The following is a 22,789-nucleotide window of genomic DNA, read 5'->3' as shown; positions in this document are numbered from 1 at the left end:
GCATAGTTAATTGGTTCCTATATAAATGTGTCAATCCTTCTAGGCATTTCTTCACCTTTCACAGCTGATAAATATTTTGATCAAGCATCTAAGAGTGTTACCACAATATGTCTGCTTCTCAGGATGGTGCCAATAAGTAAGTGTATTGCTTTTGCATTTCATACATTCATGTGCACTGTTTTTGTTTGCAATAGATTTAAGCTTTTTTTTTCCTTAAAGGGCAAGGAAAGTTTGAGATCATGCCGCATATAGTCTTTTAAACAACCTCAGCAATGCGACAAATGATAGTAGTATTAAAGTGCGCATTGCTCGAATGTGGGACAATCTGCATGTATATGACAAAAAACAGTTGATTAGTATTGACATGGTGTTGATCGATGAAGAGGTATCACTTTGTATGGTATTTTTCGTAAAAATTCTGTTTCTAAGTATAGTACCTTATAATAACTTATTGGTTTTCTTTACGGTACAATTGTATCCATGCAACACTACCTAAGTCATTTGTAGGTGAGTTCAGGGAAAAAAAAGTGCAACGAGGAAAGGTATATGTCATCACGAAATTTGAGGTGTCGGCCAATAGAAAAATGTATGCGGTGGTTGAAAAAAACTCTTCAATGTTGCATTTCAATGGTAACACCAAATTCGATGAGGAGTATGACAATGGCAGCATCCCTCCCCATGCTTTTGAATTTGTCAAGTATGCACATTTGGAGGCTCGCATTGACAAACCTATGTTGTCAGGTTAGTTTTTAGTCTTATAGTCTTACATATCAATATCATGTGATTGTTCATCAAGCGTTTTTTAATCATTTTTAAAAATGTTAGATATAATTGGAGTTATAGTTGATGTCAATCCAATTGAAGAAAGGAAAACTGCTGGTGGTAAAGTGGATATGTTGCCTATTCGGCTGAAAGATATAAGGTACAGTGTATATATATATATACATATAAAATATATAAAACTAGAACAATCGTATGTGTTCATTAGTTTATGTATTTATAATGAAAAACAATAAATAAAAAAATAATAACAGTGACAACACAATCAACGTCGCAATGTGGGGACAATATGCTACAATTTTTGAGGACATCCTAAAGAGGAATTTGTGTGATGTTGCTGATCCAAATGTTACAGTCATCACATTCACTACGGCTAAGAGATACCAAGGTAACATATAATGGTGTGCCTTTACATTTAAAAGATTTGGTTTAATGTTTGCACTGTTCGTTATGATTTAGATATTATTTGTTTTTGTTTTTGTAGGAAATTTTTCTCTCAACTCATCAAATTCAACAAATATTTATGTCAATATATACATACCAGAAGCAAAGAGACAGCAACAAAGATGGTCAACACAGTGGCAACAGATGAACAGACCATGTAGGAGTCAAGGCCAATGACCTTGCTTCTTTTACATTCTCAGCCATCTTTAAGTACCAAAAACCACAGTCCCAACCTTATATATGACTAGTGCCTTAAAAAATCTAAGGCAACTTAGCCTATGTTTGTTTTGATAGTGGAATCCCACTTAACGCGCATCCACCTATATTCACGGTGGAACTGCCTTGGAACACGAGAAAGAATAGACCAACGCCGAACCAAACATATACTTAATTGACTTAAAACAAAGGTCTCATTTGAGATCAACTTTAAAAACTTTACAAAGAGAAATCACAAGTTCAACAAATAACTGTGATCCGTTTTACCAAGTCCAACTCCAATCATCACGGGAAGAGATTTAATTTAAACAAGCATATCACAGCCTAGTGCTATACAAACACTAAATTCAAACTTCACTAAACTCTCATAATATATTGATTGATAGCCAAAAAAAACTTAGAATGGTAAATATTACAAATAAATAAAACAAAATATCCATTCGGCAAACTATATAATAAACTATGCTCAACAAATCAAAATCCTCTCTGCATCCAAAGATCAGTTGACAAGTGATAACCATCAATCACTGAAGCTTAATTTATATTACCAGAACAGAATTCCCAAAAGCAAAATTGATGCATTTGATAATTGTATTTGTGAGATAAATAAAGTCTGAAAATGGAGATGACCTTTGTTAAAGAAGATGCGACCTAACCGTAAACCCTAACAGCTAAACCTGCCACCGAAACTCATGACTCACTTGTTGGGACCGGCTCGGCAGAAATAAGCTGCTCAGATGGAACATCAGTAGATGGGTCCTGTTCAGATGGATCCTGCTCAGACGCTTCACTATCTTCTTCATCTGTGTAATCCCCAGTGTTTGGAAGTTGATCAGTAGATTCTCCCTTCAATTCATTCTCATTATATAGATCCCCTTGAACTGGTACATTTCTTTGCTGCTGGGACGAAAGAACATTTGCAATAGCTTTAATTGCAGCAGATGCCTGGTTGGGATCAACTGTCTCATCAACATCTATGCCATTAACATTAGTCTCCTCGGACTCGGACAAGGCATCCTGCCGTGGAGGAGGAACAAAAAAGGGAATTTTGCCCCTCTGCCAGTCATGAAGTATCATCTTTGCTGCAGTCATAAGGTCAGGCTCACCACCCTGGAAAAATAATGGAGTGAAAGTCACATCAAAGTCTGCCACCTATAGTCTTAACCAAAGCAAAATAAAACTTGAAGAAAAACAAATTGAAAGAATAACCAAATGAAATAATTTATTTTTTTTGACAAACCAAATGAAATAATTTAACATCTGTCAAATTTAGGAAAGATATATAGTATATCCATAGAGCTGGTGATCAGCCTCAACAACTTCTTTTTTAATAAAAAACTGAGAATTTAGATCAATACAAAAAGAATACCTTAAGGAGTTTGCCAGATGATTTGCAAAGCTGAAGTAGGAAGTCATTTTCATCAACCCTGATGACGAGATATAGATATTATTGACACAGATAAAAAAATCAAGATCAGTATATAATGGCATGTAATAGTCAAATCAAGAATAATCATGACTCATCACCACACCTTACTGTTCATGATTCATCACAAGATGCTTACTATATGTAGAGGGGGGAAAATCTTACAAAAAGGCTTTTAAAAAGTAGTCTGTTCTCAGAAAAAATAATACAAAAGGTGGACACTTTTTGAAGATCTATTACCATTCACCACAAAGTTAGGAGACAAGGAAACATACCAGTCTTTTATTTTATAAGCTCTTGTCAAGTGCTCCTTCTTCACACGTTTCAAAACCTCGCCAATATGGTCAGCAGCATCTTTCAAGTTTGTTACACGTACCTGGAAATAAATGAAATAATCGGTCAAAGAGGAATAATAATATCTGACAACAAACATGCAAAATGAATTCCACAAGAGTAAGCAGGAGTATAAATTATTAATTGGACAAGAATACAAATATGAGTTCTGACAATCACAATATATGACATAATAAAAGCTATGATCATTCAGGAGATGCCAAATTTATAGGTTAACACAATATAACTCAATACACCATTACATATCAATAATAAACATGCCCAATCTGACGAACCAAAACGAGGAAGAAGCAATATTGGAAAAATGACACCCACATAGGTAACATGCTAATCAATATTAAGTCTAACAAAATCCAAGAATAGCTCTTTCAGGGCCTGAGTTCCAAAACAACACATGAATAAAAAATCACAACCACAAAAAACATAGGATATATCGGATACAAGGCTGATTGGTCTAAAAAATATTATAACTATATATAGTAAAAGGAATAGCACTATCTATCATTACACAAAATGATAGTTTAACATTTTTCAAACACTGAAAGCAGTTCCGGCAAAAGAGAAAAATTATGTTTGCAGTCTTTGGAAGCTTAAAACAATCATACTACAAATCTTTCCCCCATCAGGTGGGTCACTCGTATGAATCAAACCAAGTCATTGTGCTCTTCCAATTTACATTGGCAAAATATTCTTTATAAAGTATCATGCAACCGATGTGAAACGAAAACCTACCACACCCTTCAGCACAACATCTGTTTCAGAGTCATTGTTCTGATAGACAACTCCTGGACAATCAATCAAAAAGATCCTCTTTGTAAGGGTTATATACTGCCAGACTTTTGTTTCCCCTGGAATTGGAGCAACCTTGCAAACCTGACACATTAATTGGACATGTGTCAATCAACATGCTAAAATGCCTGTTTTCTATGCTTTAATTAAGCAGGAAATAAGAAACAATGAAGGAAAAAGAAAGATTACATTCATCAACAAAAAAAAAAAAAAAAGATTACATTCTTAGTACGTAATGTATTGATCACTGATGACTTCCCAACATTTGGATATCCAACGAAACCAACAGATATTGCTTGCTTATCGCTTTTCAATCTTGCAAATTGTCTCAGAACAGATAGAAGTGAACCCTAAGCATGATAATGACCAATGTAAGTACGATAGCAAATACATTAAGATACACAAGAGTTAAAGGAGAGGAAGGAAATATGTGTTCTCTCCGACTTCACTTGTCCTTTTTTATTGATGAATCAACACATCATAGGAAATTGACAAACAAATCAAATCAAAGATGAAGTCAATAGTATACCTTTCCAAAGGACTTGTTAATGCTTGCATGGAATGCCAGAGTTGGATATTCTTTTGACAAAACTCTAAGCCATCCTTTTGTTGCCCAAGCAGGAATTAAATCACACTGAAAAAATAAGGAGGATTTGAAATTATTTATATTGTAAGATAAAAAAAATTAGGGTATTTAGCAACAATTTAAAACAAAAAGCATAAAAGAATATGTTGGTAACCTTGTTCAATAAAAGCACCATGTGTTTATGCTTGCAACTTTCTTTCAAATGTTTTTCTAAATGGTAACATCTTGTGCCTTGTGGATCCCTTGCATCTATAACCTGTATCAGGACAGATAAAATACTGTCAAAGACTGCAGAGGAAAGTGTGTGATATCCGCTGGGAATTTGTGATTCAAAGGAATTTGAACTACAATGGATTCATCAACTTAAATAAGCATGAAACGATCATATAAAGAAAAATGCTTTAAAAGTATAACACATTAACTCCCAACTTCTAAGTTTTGTACCTTACTTTACTATGATAAACTTCATTAAAATTCATAACAATATTCATACTTCACATTGACACAGCAAGGTAGCTTGCAGATTTGCCGCAGAAATACACATCATAAATCATAAAATAACTTTTTACATTTTTTATATTTTTACAAGATTGACTACACAAGTTTCAAGAAAACTTTATCATATTTTCCAAAATATTATACAACGGAAACACGTAAATGTTAGTCAAGTCAGAATCAGTCAACATAGACATGTGAAAAATTAAACTAGCAACACCATGAAACATTACCTGGACAACAACATCTGAAGAATCTATCACTTTGTAGAGTTCACCCCATATACGTTTGCTTTGACCCTTTTCAAACATGGTATGTCGCACTAAATCTCTAAATCCATCTGCTTCATTAGCTTCTGCAGCCGCACCAAAAGAAGCATACTTCTCTTCAAAAGCATCTACAGAGCAAAGTAATGTGAGAAAAGCACAACAGCTATCAAATTAAGTACAACATCATTTGGTCAGAGAAACACATCACATATAAACAGCTATTCCCACTAAAGAAACATAAAACCGCACCATTCAGTATTGATTACGCATATAAACGGAACAAATGAAAAACAAGTAACCAAATTACAACACTCGTGGATAAGCTAAAAAACCACTTCGATATTATTTTTTAATAATAATTTGGTTTTAGAGGAGTGGTGGCAACACTCACACTAATACTCTTTTATTAGGTGAAATTCATACAGTCCCACCATTTTAGGAACAGGTCCCACATAACATGATGGGACCGAGATAAATTTCACCAAATAAGAGAGTGATGATAGGAAAAATAGTAATAAGTGAGTAATGCTTACTCTTTAGTTTGGTTTTAAGAACCACTATTCTTAACTTTAAAAAAATAAAATAACACATCTTTTAGCACAATAAAACCAGCCATATCTCAAGCTAATACTAAGGCACTGTTTGGCACAAAAATTAGACGAGAAAATGATAAACTATAATCTATAAGCTAATTGAATTAGCTTATCAAAATAAACTATAAGCTAATAAAATAAGCTATAAACTAGCAAAAATAAACTATAAGCTAGTAAAAATAAGCTATGAACCAGCAAAAATAAGCTATAAGCTCATGAGAAAAAATGTTACAAAACAGGTCCTTTTTTTTTTCAATGAGCTTATGAGCTGTAAGCTATAATCCATAAGCCATAAGCTCCAATTTTGGCATTGCCAAACAGAGCCTAACTAAACAACCCAATTTAGAGGGAAATCATGATTTATACCTTGAGAACCATCAGCTTTCTTAGCTAAAGACTCATAATCAGAAGCCAAAAGGCTCGGTCTCTTTCGTTTAGTCTTAGGTCCAAATGCATCCGAAAAAGGCTCTCTATCAAGTAGATGAACCCTAGATTGCTACATTCAAAATCCATAAACCAATAAATAAATTTACAACAAAAGCACAAAATCATTGCAACAATTCAGCAACTGAAAAAACAAATAGAAACCTTCTGGTAATCCTTGAGAAGCGACATTGGCAAATTCTTCCCCTTAAGAATAACATTAAAAGTACTCGAATTATGCTTAGCCATTTCTTCTCTAAAAAACTCAAGCTCTTTCTGATTCACAACACGAGTATTCCCTGCAAAATCACAAAACCAAAAAATACCAAAAAAAAAAATTAGAAAATCGAAAGCATGAAATTAAGAAGTTGAATTTGAGTAATCGTGATTGAACATACCGAACCAATTACGATCGGGTTTAATTCGTGTATTGGGAAGATCTTTATTCTGATACTCGTGGGATTGGATATGGCCCTTCTTGTTACGAACAGGTCTGTTTTTGTACATCTTGAGACGGCGAACTGTGGCGGCGGACCGCTTCTCGGTCTTGGAGTCATTGCTACGGTTAGCGTCGTTGGAGTGCTTTGGTTTTCCAGAGACGTTAACGCTTCTCTCTTTCTTCTTCGCCATTGCAGAGAGAGAAAGGGACGAGAAGAATTGAGATTAGGGTTTGTTGCAACTGAAATAACAGTGCAGCCAACAAGGTGAAGATTGGGCTTGGGTTAGTCGAAGGATTGATTAATTGTTGCTGACCATCTGATTAAATATGAACAGTTGAGATCAAAACTATATTCATAAATTAGAACCGTTTGATATTTTTGGACGGTCGAGATTGTTTATTGTGTGTAACTTTGAAATTATTATTATAACCGACTATTCGGGTCCACCAAATAATGATAGATATTTTGGTTCTTCAGGATTTTTTTTTATTTTCAACTTATTATAGTTTTTGTATCAAGGAACACAATTTCACTAGTGAACAAGTAAAAAAAATTGAGTTTAAATTTTGTGGTGAGGAATTGGGTGATTTTAATACATTAAAATATATATATAAAATAAGTGATTTTAATACACTTAAGTGATGTGTTCTAATATAATTTCTTTTTTGCTAATTTAACAAACGAGGGTGGAATAATAAATTGGGGGTTTAGTATAATTAAATAAAAAATTGGAGTTTTTTTTTTGGTAAGGAAAAAAAAAATTGGGGATTCAAAAACACATTTGACCCAATAACATAAAATAAATGCAATTTAAAAAATAAAATAAAAGCAATAAAAACTTTGTCAAAAATAAATAAAAATAAAATAAAAACAGACTTGACCCGAAAAAGTAACAAAAGGGTTTATATTTATATATTGTGAATCCTATTGACGGCAACAAACCCTATTCTCACAACGTTGATTCTCTACAATGTCGAAGAAGAAACAGAAGAAGAGAGCAAGAAAAGTTAACGGGATGAAGAAGAAAGAAAGAAATGTTAACGTCTCTGTAAAACCAAAGCATTCTCTTGATGTTAACCGGAGCAATGTCGCCACAAAAAATTCCCGATCTGCGGCCACTGTTCGCCGTCTCAAAATGTACAAAAACAAACCTGTTCGCTGTCGTAGAGGAAGAGTTTTATCTAACGAGTATCAATCTAAGGATCTTCCTAATACAAGAATTCAACCTGATCCTCGTTGGTTCGGTTAGTCCAATTTCGTCACAATAATAATAAAATTATTCAGTTACTTGTTAATTATCATTATTCAAATTTAACATGCGAGTGAGTTTCCAGGTTTTAATTTTTTGTTTTGGTTTTGTGATTTGCAGTTAATACTCGTGTTATAGGTCAGAAAGAGCTTGATGGTTTTAGAGAAGAAATGGACAAGTATAAGTTGAGTAATTATAATGTTACTTGAAAGGGGAAGAATTTGCCATTGTGATTTTTCAATGATCATTAGAAGTTTTTTTTTTTTTTTTCTTCAGCTGTGGATTTTGTGCTTTCATTTGAATTCTTTAATCAAATTCGGTAAATGTACTTGTTTATGAATTATGAATTTGGGAGCTAAGAGCAATTTATGCTCAGTTTGGTAAAAATAGCGAATAGTTTATGGATAAGCTAGCTTTAAGCTAGTTTATATATCTAACTTTATTATTTCTTAATGTGTGCTAAAAGCTTAAAAGATATGATATATAAGCTTAAAAGCTTATATATATCATATCTACGTATGTGCTTCATTCACCCTCGTTTGTTATTTATAAAATCAACATTTTTTTTTTATAATATAAAATCAAACATATTGAAATTACTTTAAAAAAGAATTTGTATTTATATTTGAAGGAGTTAATGTTATGTATTATTTGTTTTTTTTTTTGACAAAATGTATTTTTTATAGCTCTATAACATGAATTTTTTTTTCAAAATTATGAAAATTTTCATTTAATTAACGAAATTCCTTCTAATATAAATAAAAAGACTCGATATAAAAAAGTGACATGTGGCATCATTAATGGTTAGTCATTAATTTTTTAGCTAAAAGTTTCTTTAAAAAATTTTAATATGAATTCCTAAATATAATATATTGTAATAATTATTTTACACAATTATTCTTATTAAATTAGTGTTTATATCATTCAACTTCTACCATCTATTCATCAGTTTTACAACTTATACGCATTAGTTTTTTTACAATGTGAAATGACTCTTCGCAAGCATGGAATTTGTAACCGAGCAGCTCCATATATTTAATAATATTTAAAGAAAAATACTATTACTATACCTTGTATATAATATGTTATTTATTTACGTAAAAAAAAATGTTATTTATAAAATCAACATTTTTTTTTGATAATATAAAATCAACATATTGAAATTACTTTAAAAAAGAATTTGTATTTATATTTGAAGGAGTTAATGTTATGTATTATTTGTTTATTTTTATTTTTGACAAAATGTATTTTTTTTATAGCTCTATAACATGATTTTTTTTTTCAAAATTATGAAAATTTTCATTTAATTAACGAAATTCCTTCTAATATAAATAAAAATACTCAATGTAAAAAAGTGACATGTGGCATCATTAATGGTTAGTCATTAATTTTTTAGCTAAAAGTTTCTTTAAAAATTTCTAATATGGATTCCTAAATATAATATATAGAGATTATACATACAAAGTTTCTACTATAATCTAGAAGTGATTAATCTTCATTGACTAATTTCTTAAAAATTTGTTAAACACAGAAGACAGAATTAGCAATCAAACTCGACACTCTTAGATGTTCAAATCTCTCACTATTGGACCAATTTATAGTTGTAAGCTAAATTTCCTCACAATTGGAAGGAAAAAAAAAAATTGACAGTACAATAGAAGGAGGAAAAAATAAAACTGCATTGAAAATTGGAAGTAAGGACAATTTTTTTTTGGCAAATGTCACTATTATTGTGAAGTGGACCATAAGGTTGTATTAGAAAAAAAAAAACTTTCATTTCTAGAAAAAAGTAAACACAAACCAGTATCCAATAGCAGTAGTACTAGTAAAAAATCTTAGACAAGGAAATAATGAAGTTAATTGTTAATAAATACGGTTAGAAATTAGAATAGCTAGTTGATAGAAAAAACTCCAAAGCTCCAGCAACAAAATATATACTCTGCCTAAACATCCACATTAGTGCATTACTAAACACTTAATTGAATAATTTCTTCTGCTACTTAAAATAAAACTGATAATAATAATTAATTAAAAGACAAAAAAGACCATCCTCATCATCATCCAAAGGCAGAGGAATTTACTGTGATATGTCTAAGAGGATGTGTAATATCTGTGCCTCCAGCATGCTGCACAAACTCAGCAGGTGAAAATGTGCTTCCATGACAGACACAAACAATGCTAACTTCATCACATTTTGAATATGTGTATAAAAAACCATTCACTGTTTTACCATTGGGTCCATTTCCTTTTGTTGATACATATGGCATTTGAGGTAAAGGCTTTTTCATTGGTATTGTAGCAGGTTGTGCATTGTGTTTCATTGGATTTTGTTGCAGTTGCATGTTGTTTGGATGAGTTTGAGACTCATTCACATTGTTGTGATTTCTTGTAGGATGAGATGATGCAATTTCTTCAGGTTGGGTTTTTCTGGTGTTGGTTTCTTTGGAATTTTTCAACTGAGTTAGTTCTGCAAATGAATTAGATGAATGGCTGCGGCTGCGGCTATGACTGTCTGTGCTCCCTCCATCTGAGATAAAAAATGGCAAGAATGTTATAGATATAAGGCTGTACAAATGAGAAATAAAAAGAAAATACATTGTTTGAAAAATTGATAATCTTATATGTTTTAAACAACGTGGGATATATATGATCTAGTGGGATATAAATGATCTAATGATAGAAAAATATCAACATCGAAAACAATTGAAAATTTATTTATAAACTTAATTTAAAACGGGTAGTATCACCATAATTTAGAAAAAATATCTGATGGATGGACTACAACTGCCAACTTTTAAAATTGAGCTGTAAAATAATGAAAATAGAGTACCAAAATTGCAATTAAGCTTTTTTTTTATAATAGTAGGGAACCTCAGTTCAAACACGATCCTTACATATTATTGGAAAAGATTACCTATCAACGGAACAATGATAGGAGAGACATTTCAAAAGGTCAATTGTCTCTCCCCCCTAAGAAGTAATGTGTCGGGAACCCAAGTTCGATTCTTAAAAAGAACAATTCTTAGTTAGACTTTGAGACGTTTCAAAAGGTTAATTGTGTCGAGACCAAATCTGCAAATAGTGAAAATAGAGGACCAAAATTGGAATTTTTTTGTTCAAACCCGATCCTTACATACTTGTTGGAAAAGATTACCTATCAACAGAACAATGATAGGAGAGACATTTCAAAAGGTTAATTGTCTCTCCCCCCTAAGAAGTAATGTGTCGGGTACCCAAGTTCGATTCTTGAAAAGAACAATTCTTAGTTAGACTTTGAGACATTTCAAAAGGTTAATTGTCTCTCCACCCTAAGAAGTAATGTGTCAGGAACCCAAGTTCTATTCTTGAAAAGAACAATTCTTAGTTAGACTTTGAGACATTTCAAAAGGTTAATTGTCTCCACCCTAAGAAGTAATGTATCAGGAACCCAAGTTCGATTCGATTCTTGAAAAGAACAATTCTTAGTTAGACTTACATTGACCTATTCTAGTATCATCATTAGAAGTCATGTCTAAAAACAATAAACCCAACAATTTGTATCAAATATTCACATGCATGTATCATAAACACAAAATAATGAAACCATTGCACCTTGATTATATATATATATATATATATATATTCTAGAAAGTAGTCTAGTGGCTAAAATTCGGATGAGTGAAATGGTCGGGTTTCCTGCATGTATAATGCAAATTGAACTAAAATCATCCTTTGATTAATCTTCTTTCCTTGTTTATGTTTAATAACTTTAAAAGATTATGAGCTCAGTCAATCAAATATGAAGGAAATATCATAAATTAATAGTATAAATCTAATATTAAGAACAAAAATCAAAACAAAACAAAAACATCATGCTATTAGCTAAACAAAGAAGAGAAAACAAAAGAAAAAAAAGAAATAACAACAATAAAAATTTCACCTTCACGAGAAGAGCTTTGATAATCAGAAACAGCAGAAGAACTACACCTAGAAGAATCACCATTAGATTTCACTTTTCCATCTCCACCGTTAAAACTAACACCATCAATTCCACCCACATTCTTCTCACTCCCATACCAAAACGGTAACGCCATTCCGTTATTTAACGGCACAAACTGCACAGCTCCATACTGTTGCGCTTGCACCACCTGAAACGGAGCCATCCAAGACACAGCACCGTTAACAAACTCCATCTTCTCTTTCTTAAAAACCGGTTCACATTCCGGTTCAGGTTCTCCGAACCGGTTTTCTGTTCCTTTTTTTTGCTCTCGTTTTCTCTTCGCCTCCATTCTCCTCAAAGCCAGAATCTCACGCTTTTGATCCATTTTCTGCATTTCATTGCTTTGATTCTCACCCGAATATAAACCGGTTAAACCGGATTCTAATTCAGGTTTTGATTTCTGAACCGGTTTTTTGAAAGCTCCACCAATGGATAACCCTAAATCAAGCTCAACCTCTTCAAATTCCACCATTGTTGAATATTATGATTGTTACTATAGCTTCATATGCAAAAAAAAATTGATAATGAAAATTGAAAATGTGAAATGAGAAATTGTGTTGATTTTTGAGTTTATAAAGTGGGGTTGGAAAAAGAGAAAGGAAGGACACGTGGCGAGATGTGAGAAGTGGAGAAAAGCGGTTATTGACACGTAATGAGCGTTAAGAAAGGAAGCACCGCTAAATAATCGAGAAACGGAGAATCTGTTCTGGTGTGAGAAGATTCTGAGAAAGACACGTGGAAGTTTTGCTTTGGAAAGTGGAAAAGGGACACGTGTTGGAATATGAGGGGATAGTGTGGGAGGATAATAAGGGACACGTGTGGGAAAGAAATAGAGTAATAAATGACTACTGTACTTATATTTTATTGTTCTTATATTTAATTATTTACTACTTTAATAAAATTTTATAGCTCTTACCGGTAAGAGACCCGTGCTAAATCGTAACGTTACGACGATATTTTTTTAAGTTGTAGTTTGGTAATTAAAATTGGTTGTAATCATAAATATTTAAATTGAAAGAAACAACTAATAGAATATATTTATATATCAGTTATAATTTATCCCGTGTAAAATAATTCTTTTGAAATTTTTATTAGTAAGAACTTGTCTCACATATTATAATTATTTTAAACTTTTTTTTTCAGTGATAATTTATCTCGTATATGATAGTTAAAATTTATATATTAGTTAGAATTTAACCCGTTAAAATAATTTTTTGAAATTTTTATTAATAGAACTTGTCTCACATATACTGGATAAATATAAAAATATGTTTCATTTGAAATTTGAATATCATAGTTTGCTTCCAAAAGATAATTCATGACAACCTGCAAAATAAAGGACATTGTCACATGCATTTGTTTTCAAAAGTAACTAAGACCATCTCCAATGGTGTAGTACCTATTAGGTACTCATGGTACTTATTAGGTACTACCATTGGAGCAAAACACCTTTGAGTATCTATTAGGTACCACTTCTCATATAAGAACTCTCTCTCTCCTCTTGGACCCACCTTATTTTAGATTAAAATATTCTTTTTATGGGACTCACACACATTTTTAAATTGATTTGAAATTATTGATGGACCCATTTAGAATTTTTTAAGAAGTGTTAGGTTGGAGGAGTTGAGTACCTATTAGGTACTATTATTAAAAAATAATAAATGAGTGATGTGTCCACGTGGGACCCATTTAAGTACTCAAAATTAGAGTTCTCCATTGTGCATGCTCTAAGCGGCTTGTGGCTTGGTTAAAATGCAACTATGTCTTTCAATAAAGTAACATTTGCACTCACAATATAGAATATGACTTAGATTGCTTGACTACTTATGTACTTTCAGTTTAGTTACCAAAATTTTGGACACCAATTACCCTTACTTTGGACACATGACAACAACTTAAGCAAGGACAATTATGAGTTTACCAGAACAATCAACTTTCTTATATTATATAGATATTTTATTGGCTAAAATGCACTTTTAGTCCCCTAAGTTTCACAAACTTGCAATTTTAGTCTCCTAACTTAAAAAATAGCAGTTTTGGCCCCCTAACTTTAGCCCCTTTTGCAAAACCTCAATTTTGACTTAGTCAATGAATATGTGGCAACTGACTTAGCCGAATAAGATGTCATGTGTGTAATTTTTTAATTTTAAAATATAAAAAAAGCCACAGATGAAATAAAATAATTGGATAAGCTTCCAAAAGCTAAAGCTTATCTACTTCATCTCAAACCTCGCTAACATAATCCAAACGACATTTTAATGGAAGCAACAAGTAATTATTCCTTCGGAAGAAATCGCCTCCTTGAGAATTGTTATTTTAACTCACATTAGTGTTAAAAGTTTTGACTCGGTAACAAAACATATTTAAGCTTATATTAGTGTTAAAATGTTTGTATTTGTCTTGCTGAGTTGCTGAAATGTTATTGCATATTGAAAGCCAGACATGAAAATTATAATAGAAGAAGCACTTGATGTACAAAGGCCTTTGAAACTAAAAACCTAGGAGATTGACAGGTTTCTGTGGACTAATATCTATCGTGAAATTGAAGAACATTCTAACTGAAAATTCATCAAGTTCTTCTTTCAACTCTTCCACCATTCATCAAGTTTCTTCTAAGAAGTCATTGGATTTGGAGATGATGGTAGTGTTGCGGCGGCAGAGATGAAGAATTAGAGAATTAGGTGATGAATATGAATGAATAAATCCCAAAAATGAGAATTTTTTTAATTATGTTAGTGTAATTGAACAAAGTTGACTCAGATAAATTTTAGAATTGAGTTTTGAGCCTAACTCATCCGTACAAAATCGGCTTGTAAAGTGAAGATTATCTCTACTTTATAAACGCTTAGTCAGACTATCTCTCAACCGATGTGAGACTTCTTAACGCACCCCCTCACGCTCAGCATTATTGGGCTTGGTGCATGGATATAAACGGTAGGTGGCCCGATAACGGAAACCTGATAACAGATGGCCCAACAGATCGTGGAGAGGCTCTGATACCATCTTAGAATTGAGTATTGGGCTTAACTCATCCTTACAAAATTGACTTGTAAAATGAGGATTGCCTCTACTTTATAAACGCTTAGTCAGACCATCTTTCAATCGATGTAGGACTTCTTAACAATAAAAGCAATCATGACTTTTGAGAACAACCGATGTAGGAAAGATATGGTGTGGAAAGGTGCACAATAATTATGGTGGGAAAAGACACGTGTCATTATGTTATTGGCTAGTTATGTCACACCAGCACTCGGTTAAAAAAATTAACGGCATAGACCAAATTTGATGACGGAAAAAATTGTAGGTTTTTTTTCACCATAAAAAAATATAGGGACTATTCTTGTCAATAACACAAAATGTAGGGACAAAAAACATATTTAACCCTTATTTATAAGTCAATAAATCTACAAACGTATTTTTACTCATACTTGGCACATGTCTGGATACTAGTTATACTACATTTTCCTATGGAATTACTGAACATTTTCTTATTGCACTTTATGTATGCTAACTATAAAGTTGCGGTTAAAAGATTATAAATACCAACATTAATGTATCATGGTTTATACAATGAAGTACGTATAAACAAACGTAGGAGTGGGCAAAGTTCAGTTTAAAACCAAAACTGCAAAAAACTGAACCGAATTGTTTTTACGGTTCAGAAAACTAAACCGAACTGCAATTGTAACATAAACTGAATTGAACAGTTCGGCTAACCAGTTAACCGGTTATATATTGAAAAAAGCAAACCATTACTAGTTGGACCCAACTGCACGATTCATGTAAAAATATCTTTTATTAAAATCAAATGTTTTAAATGTTAACACTAAAGTAGGAGTAGCATATTGTAAACAAAAAAAAAAGTAGTAGTATTTTTTTTCCTCGAACCTGGTTCGCCCAAAAAAAAATGTGACACAGTAATAATAATAATAACCTTTCAAAAAAATATCATTCATGTAAATATCATTAAAAAATAATCTATAACAATATATAAAAAGGATAGGTGAGTTTGGGATGGACTTTTCAATATACCTATTTTACCCTTGACTTAGTTTCACAACTTCAATTAACTAATCAATTTAAAAAAATAAAAAATAAATTCAAATCATAAAAATGTGAATAAGTGGCAAATGAATTGCCTATACATGAATGATTACCAACTTAATACTACATCTATACTATATAAAAAGAGAATACAAATATTTTTGGTGTCGATTTTTCATAATACCAACAATATCCTTATTTTTTTAGCAATAAAAATCTTTTATTAACAAATTCATCATAATATAAAACATTTTTTTGGACATAAGTTAGACACACGCAGGCGCGTTCCGTGCCTGTCTGGCCCGCTAGTAATAATAACAAGAATCAATGATAATTGTACCCAAAAAAAATAATAAAATACTTAATAACAAGAATTTATATATATAAAAAACAAATTTATAACATGAATCAATGATAATTGTACAAAAAAAAAAGGTTTGATGTTGCTACAATGATGGAATTTGAACCTCTCGCACCAGATCTGTGTAGAAGCGTGTAACCGAGCCTTACTGTGTTCAGGTCGAAGTCGAGAGAGAACACAAAACTGAGATAGACAGAGAGAACAAAGCTTCTATTGATGCAGTGACAGAGCTGCGATGGAGGTTGGTGGTGATGTAGTGGGTGACGGCGGATATGAAGCTGAGAGATACAGAGAGAAAGAAAAAATATTTGACTTCTAATTTGGATTTTAGGGTTTTAATTTTGGAGTTTTAGTGATTATTGGTTTATTGGTTCAGCTTACCGTTAACAGTTTTTATAAAAAAAACCGGTGAACTGATTCGTTGTTTGACAAACAGTTTGGTTCGATTTTTTTCAAAATTGGTTCAGTTTTAAATGGTTTGGTTTGGTTCAGTTTACATATTTGGTTTGATTTTTGGGTTTTTATGCCCACCCCTAAACAAATGGAGTTATATAATCACATGAGTCTACAATGACACATAATCTAATTAAGGCATCGACCGAATGACTTAGAGATAAAAGGTAGATGTTGGGACTATATGATTGAACAAGTATATATTTTGAAACATCATAATAATCTAAAGGTGTTTGAGGTGATATAAGATAAATGTTCTTAATGAGTTCTACCAAAATGATAATGGAAAATTTCATTCTTTTATTTTTTTTAATGGAAAATAATTTTAAGAACATAGGTAAATTAGTGGAGAATCATGTCCTCTCTTGAGCTAGCTAATTAATGGCCAATTCGCATGAGCGTGTTATAAATCAAAATGGCCTTTTATTCTCATAGTTTATCATTTTGGTAGAACTCATTAAGAACATTTATCTTATATCACCTCAAACACCTTTAGATTATTATGATGTTTCAAAATATATACTTGTTCAATCATAGGGTAATGTTAACTTGTGCCCTAAGGGCACATGTTAAGCTACCTAAAAATAGAAATATAGCATTTAATGATACAAAGAATTTAATGTTTAGATAATTGAATACACCACAAGTACAATAAATATTTTCCATATTTATCTTCTTAACATGTGCCCTTAAGGGCACAAGTTAACATTCTCCTTAAATATATCTTTACGATGAAATCTATAATTCTAAAATATTTTATCGGTTCAAACCTTTTCTAAAAAATTCATTGTGATGTAATGTATTAGTGAATTTATCGAAAAATTCATTGCAATATATATATATAGATAGATAAAAAGAATTTAGAAAAGTTTTAGTTACATGTGACAAACTCTTGTTTACTGTATTGTATTAACCAAATCAAAGATCATTAAACGGGCATCTTCTTCAAAAGTTGCCCTTCCATGAAGCTGAAAAAACAAAACAATATGAAAATTAGTATTAATACATGCAAACAAAAAGTTTCTTATACAATTTTATTTTACTATTAACACTCTAATAGTATTCTTTTTGACACTAATTTTTTTAGTTAGAAAAATATATGTACAATAATGAATAGTATTTTAATAAAAGTTCTAATTAATCAAGTTGGAAATTTGAATAATAGGGTTAATGAAAATTCTCCAAAGTGTTTTATATTTAGAGATCAAAGTAGTAATTTTCATGTCATTTTCAAATAATTGCTCAGATTTACATCAATTTTACCACTTAGCTGAAAAAGTTTGACAGTGTATTACTATTATTGTGAGTAACTATGAGAAATGCTTTCAATACCGCTATTCAACACTCGTTATTTTATTAGTTGGAATAAATGAGAGTCTCTCAATTTGAAAATATGTCTAATATAAAGTGATGAGACTCATGAATTTCACCAAATCAAAGAATGAATGTTTGAGAGTGTTAACAATAGAGACCGGATTGCCTACAGTAGCAGAAACAAACAGTTTGCCGCTGTAATTGATCTCAACCATTAATTATAGACGATCGGACGGTTCAAATTAGATGTAATAAATGAAGTATAAACAATTTCAACCGTTAATTATTGATCTGACGGTTCCTATCTATTACATCAAGACGCGGTAATAGAGTGCTGCTTAACATTTCTTTGAAACTACATAAAAATTTTAAGTATACAAGAAAATAAATATGATTAGAAAAGAAAACAAAATGATTTACCTCTTGATGTAATAGTAACAAAAATCTGCTAAGATGAAAGACTGAACAAACTCTATTACTTGAAGAACCACCATCCAATAATAGCCATAACCAAAGAAAAATAGATATCTCCCTCCAGTTTCATAAATCTACAAAAGGTTAGAAAACATTAATATACATTATTCAATTTATTTGATCCTTATATATTTGTTGAGGTTGCTAATTTACACCCATCTAAAAATATTAATGTGCACAACTAAAAATGTGCGCATTGCTAATTTACACCTTAATATTTTTAGGTGGATATAAATTAGCAAAAAAATAATTAATGATCAATCTTACATGAATAATCCAATAAGCCAATGCTAAGAATCTTGAGATACCAAGAGCAAATACATAATATCCTGTGAATGTTTCAATCATCTGAAAATTGAAAACATATGCCACAATTAAAACATACTCTATAAGGAAAAAAATATATATAGTAGAATAGAGTGTACAGGTTTTAAACCTTTGCATTTTGCATATAACGAATTTGAGGAAGTATTGCAACAGTTTCCAAATACAAAGTGAATGCAAAAATGACTCTAGCTATCCAGTAATATTGAGGTGACCTTGGATGGATTAGTACTGCCAGAATTGCGGAAGGCACCACCTAGTACACAATAAAATGTTTCAAGTAAATGCAACATGTAATGTAATGTAACATATACATATTCTTTCAATGCAAAGTATAACATTGATAGTTATGATATACTCCCTCTGGTCTTTAGGTTCATTGAATAATTGATATATCTGATAACTGATGTATCTAGTATTCTGGTCTAGATCAGATATATAGTTATTTAATGAATCAAATATCTCAATTATTCAATCAACCTAAAATAATAATTTTTTTCTTATAATAAGAACCAAATAGAGTAGAATGACACAAGCAAGAGAATATGAAACCATATTTACCAAAAAGGATAACCACATGTTGTCAAACTCCTTGATATAGGATGATTTGAGTCTGAATCTCATCAACCAAATAATCGTTAAAGTTAACAAGAGATATATGCAATCAAACACAGTGCGGTAATCACCCTCCATGTGGATGCTAAGACCTAATCTTATTGCTAGGAATGCAGCGTTCAGCTCTTGGAACTTGAGGGATAAACCTAAATATATAAAAATTGTTCTTTAGGTTAGCATAAATGAAGTAAAAACTTAAAAGATAACATATTCACTAACTAATGAAATCGATAATTAAGATGACATAAACACTATGGGATAGAAATAACAACACTTAAAAAGTAATATACAAACAAAAGAACATGACCTGGCATATTCATCAAACTAGTCACATAGTTAAGAGAACATAATTTAGTTGACAGGAACATTGCAATATACAGGGGCTAGTGTTCAACTTGGAGTCTCTCACTTATTCATCTTAAGAGATGAAATTCTGATCACCAGACATCAAATTTCAACAATTATTTATTTAGGAACATCAGCACAAAACATGAACTTGAGATAAAGTCCGACTCCATCAAAAGTTTGTGGTTTCTTTTGGCGATTGTTTCTTGATCGTATTCCAATCAAAACTAATCTTGCCCGACGAAGAGTCATCACCGATGTGGAAGGAGATGATTGCGTGTTTTGTGGTGGGACACTAGAGAATTTGGTTCATCTTTTCTACCAGTGTGATTTTGCGATTGCGATATGGCATGTTGTGTTCCGTTGGATTGTGCTACAACTTGTTATTACACCATACTTTTTCTATTTTCAAACTTGATTGGGTAGACAAGTGCAAAAGGCAAGAAATGGTTCGAAAATAATTTGTCACGCTACACTTTTGGACTTTGGTTGATTTGGAAGACTAAGAATGATAAAATTTTCAATAATTATGTTCAAGTCAGATATCAACATCCTCTAGTGATCAGTCACAGCCCGGTGACATGAATCACAAACGTTTTAGTGATACAACTAACGTTGATCAAATTATTTGGTTGTTCACACTCTCGACTCTTCTTCCGGCAGCCTCGCAACCATATCATCTACTATAAGAGCGTTCGACTCTACAATGTCTACAACTTTAGAGTGAATGATTATCTAGTACAATCACAATGTTCAACCACGAGATTTCAGATTAAATGATTAACGAACTCTATCTAAAGAGATAAAATAATACCAAATTCAATTCTCGATGATAAAATAATTTTTGGTTAAATTTTATTTAACGATTTTTCTCGAATATGTATGTGTACCCTTTACTCAACAAGAAATAATAAAAAATAAAAAAAGACAATATGGGATAGCCATATTGTTGCCGTATCCACGCTTTTAGAATTTTAGAACATTGTGATTGTTTAATTGATATCAGACGATCTTAATTTCAAGTTTATAAAAAATAAAACAAATTTAAAATATAAATCATCTGATCTAAACAATGTTTTATCAATGCATGAATGCGGCAAAAATTGACTATGGTGAATCCGACCCGAACTATGTTTAATTGATTATGTGAAACTAAGAAACATACCAGAACAAGTCTTGTAAACGAAGAGCTTGTATACAAGGATAACAAGACCAGCAATATGGATTGATCCAGAGGCAAAGTAGAAAAATTCAGGTTCTGTGATAGTGTACCTTAAAATCACTATAGCACAAAAAGCAAGCAATATCCCCAAAAAAATCTTCACTTTCATTGATCTCTTCCCCAACCATCTTGTCAAAAAATTCACCGCCAAATCCTTCTTTGATCCCATTTTGTGACCAAAAGAAGAAAATTCAGCAACTAAAACAGGGTTATAATTTTTTCTTGAGTTTGTATTTGTGCTCACACAAAATTTTAGAGAATGAAATATATTTGATTTGATATTAAAGACCACATATTGACTATGGAAATCGTTTTAGAAAAGTCCATAGGAAAATATGGAAAGTCTTTGACTGTGGGATTTTTTTGTCAAGAATATTATTCTTTTTTTTAAAGCTAAAGGAAAAAGGTTTCTTTGACATACTTGAATTACTTGCCTTATTTTTTTATTTTTTTGGTAAACTATAGGTATCTTTACGCGCAACTACAAAGACTAATCTCTCTCGAGGTGATCGAGATTCATTTAAGGGATTGACTTCTCCCAACAAATATTTTCATATGCACCGGTTGGGGATCGAACCCAAGACTAAATGGCCAAAGTCATAAATGTAGTAGTATCAAGCATCTACCATTTATGCCACACTATATTGGTAAATTACTTGCTTTATTTATTCTTATAAATATTTGTTATTTAACGAGAGTTTCCATTTCTCATAAGAATATTTTATATATTTTCTATAAAAAGAGGACTATATATGTTTAAAATGGTGAGATACACAATATCCAAAAAGTTTACTATCCGCTGCATACAGAGGAGTATATATCTAAAAATGGCTTAAATATGAAAATGATCCCTGCAATTACGGCTTGTTTTGATTTTAGCTCCTGCAAAAACAAAAGTTTAATTTTAGTCCCTGTAAAATACCAAAACTTTTAAAAAGGTCCTTGAGGTGAATTTTTGGCTGACATGTCAAGTAATTGATGATTTGGCAGATACTGACTAGGATTTTTGATGACGTGGAATTAACATGTCAGATTAAAAAAAATAAAAATAAAAATTGAAAATTAGAAATAGAAATAGAAACATAATATACTTTAAAAAAAATTAATATATTAGATTTTAAAATATATTAGATTAAATTTTTTTTATCAAGTACCGTAGAAGAAAACACGAAAAGAAGTAAAACACATTTTCTGTTCATTTTCTTCAAATCACAGAGTTTTTCTTCGTGAGTTCTTCTACTGCTATCACTCATTTCGAAATAGTCTTCCTTGATTCCCGTTCGTCTTGGCTTTGTACATCACCATGGGTATTTGACACCCACACACATGAAGCTTTTCTGCCACAAAAACTGAAGAAGATCGACGAACCACCTCTGCTACCACCTTTGGCTACTCGACATCTTCATTCTTCTTTTGCATGATTGTCCTTCAATCGCAGCTTTGATTCAGGAACCCTAATTTTTGTCCCTTTCTTCTTTGCGTGATTTCTTTCTTCTATTTGATAATTTATTTTGTTTTTTTTAAATTTATTTTTTTTACGGAAAATCTAATATATTAATTTTTTTGGTAAGTATATTAAGTTTCTATTTCAATT

At 31.5% G+C, this 22,789-nt stretch overlaps 3 protein-coding genes across 3 annotated transcripts; all 3 read right to left on the bottom strand.

Moving 5' to 3' along the window:
- Positions 1-1,608: 1,608 nt before the first annotated feature.
- Positions 1,609-7,098, bottom strand: LOC123923903 (nuclear/nucleolar GTPase 2-like). The gene is given in 12 exon segments (XM_045976653.1): positions 1,609-2,155; positions 2,158-2,550; positions 2,810-2,867; positions 3,142-3,242; positions 3,953-4,093; positions 4,231-4,359; positions 4,539-4,643; positions 4,750-4,851; positions 5,324-5,487; positions 6,319-6,448; positions 6,541-6,674; positions 6,774-7,098. Coding segments are annotated over 12 exon segments (1,707 nt in total). The 5' UTR covers positions 7,006-7,098; the 3' UTR covers positions 1,609-2,137.
- Positions 7,099-9,880: 2,782 nt separating this feature from the next.
- On the bottom strand, positions 9,881-12,653 carry LOC123923902 (ninja-family protein AFP2-like). Its single transcript, XM_045976652.1, has 2 exons — positions 11,984-12,653; positions 9,881-10,591 (listed from the first exon to the last, which is right to left on the bottom strand). Exons 1-2 carry the CDS (start codon positions 12,513-12,515, stop codon positions 10,122-10,124), a joined length of 1,002 nt encoding a protein of 333 aa, XP_045832608.1. The 5' UTR covers positions 12,516-12,653; the 3' UTR covers positions 9,881-10,121.
- Positions 12,654-17,784: 5,131 nt separating this feature from the next.
- On the bottom strand, positions 17,785-21,428 carry LOC123923900 (ER lumen protein-retaining receptor erd-2.2-like). Its single transcript, XM_045976651.1, has 6 exons — positions 21,139-21,428; positions 19,575-19,774; positions 19,126-19,269; positions 18,957-19,037; positions 18,636-18,763; positions 17,785-17,869 (listed from the first exon to the last, which is right to left on the bottom strand). The coding sequence occupies exons 1-6, from the start codon at positions 21,362-21,364 to the stop codon at positions 17,830-17,832; spliced, it is 819 nt and encodes a 272-aa protein (XP_045832607.1). The 5' UTR covers positions 21,365-21,428; the 3' UTR covers positions 17,785-17,829.
- Between the last annotated feature and the right edge of the window lie 1,361 nt (positions 21,429-22,789).

This window comes from Trifolium pratense, linkage group LG4, assembly GCF_020283565.1.
Source record: "Trifolium pratense cultivar HEN17-A07 linkage group LG4, ARS_RC_1.1, whole genome shotgun sequence".
Lineage (NCBI taxonomy): Eukaryota > Viridiplantae > Streptophyta > Magnoliopsida > Fabales > Fabaceae > Trifolium > Trifolium pratense.
This window is presented reverse-complemented; position numbering and strand designations above follow the sequence as displayed.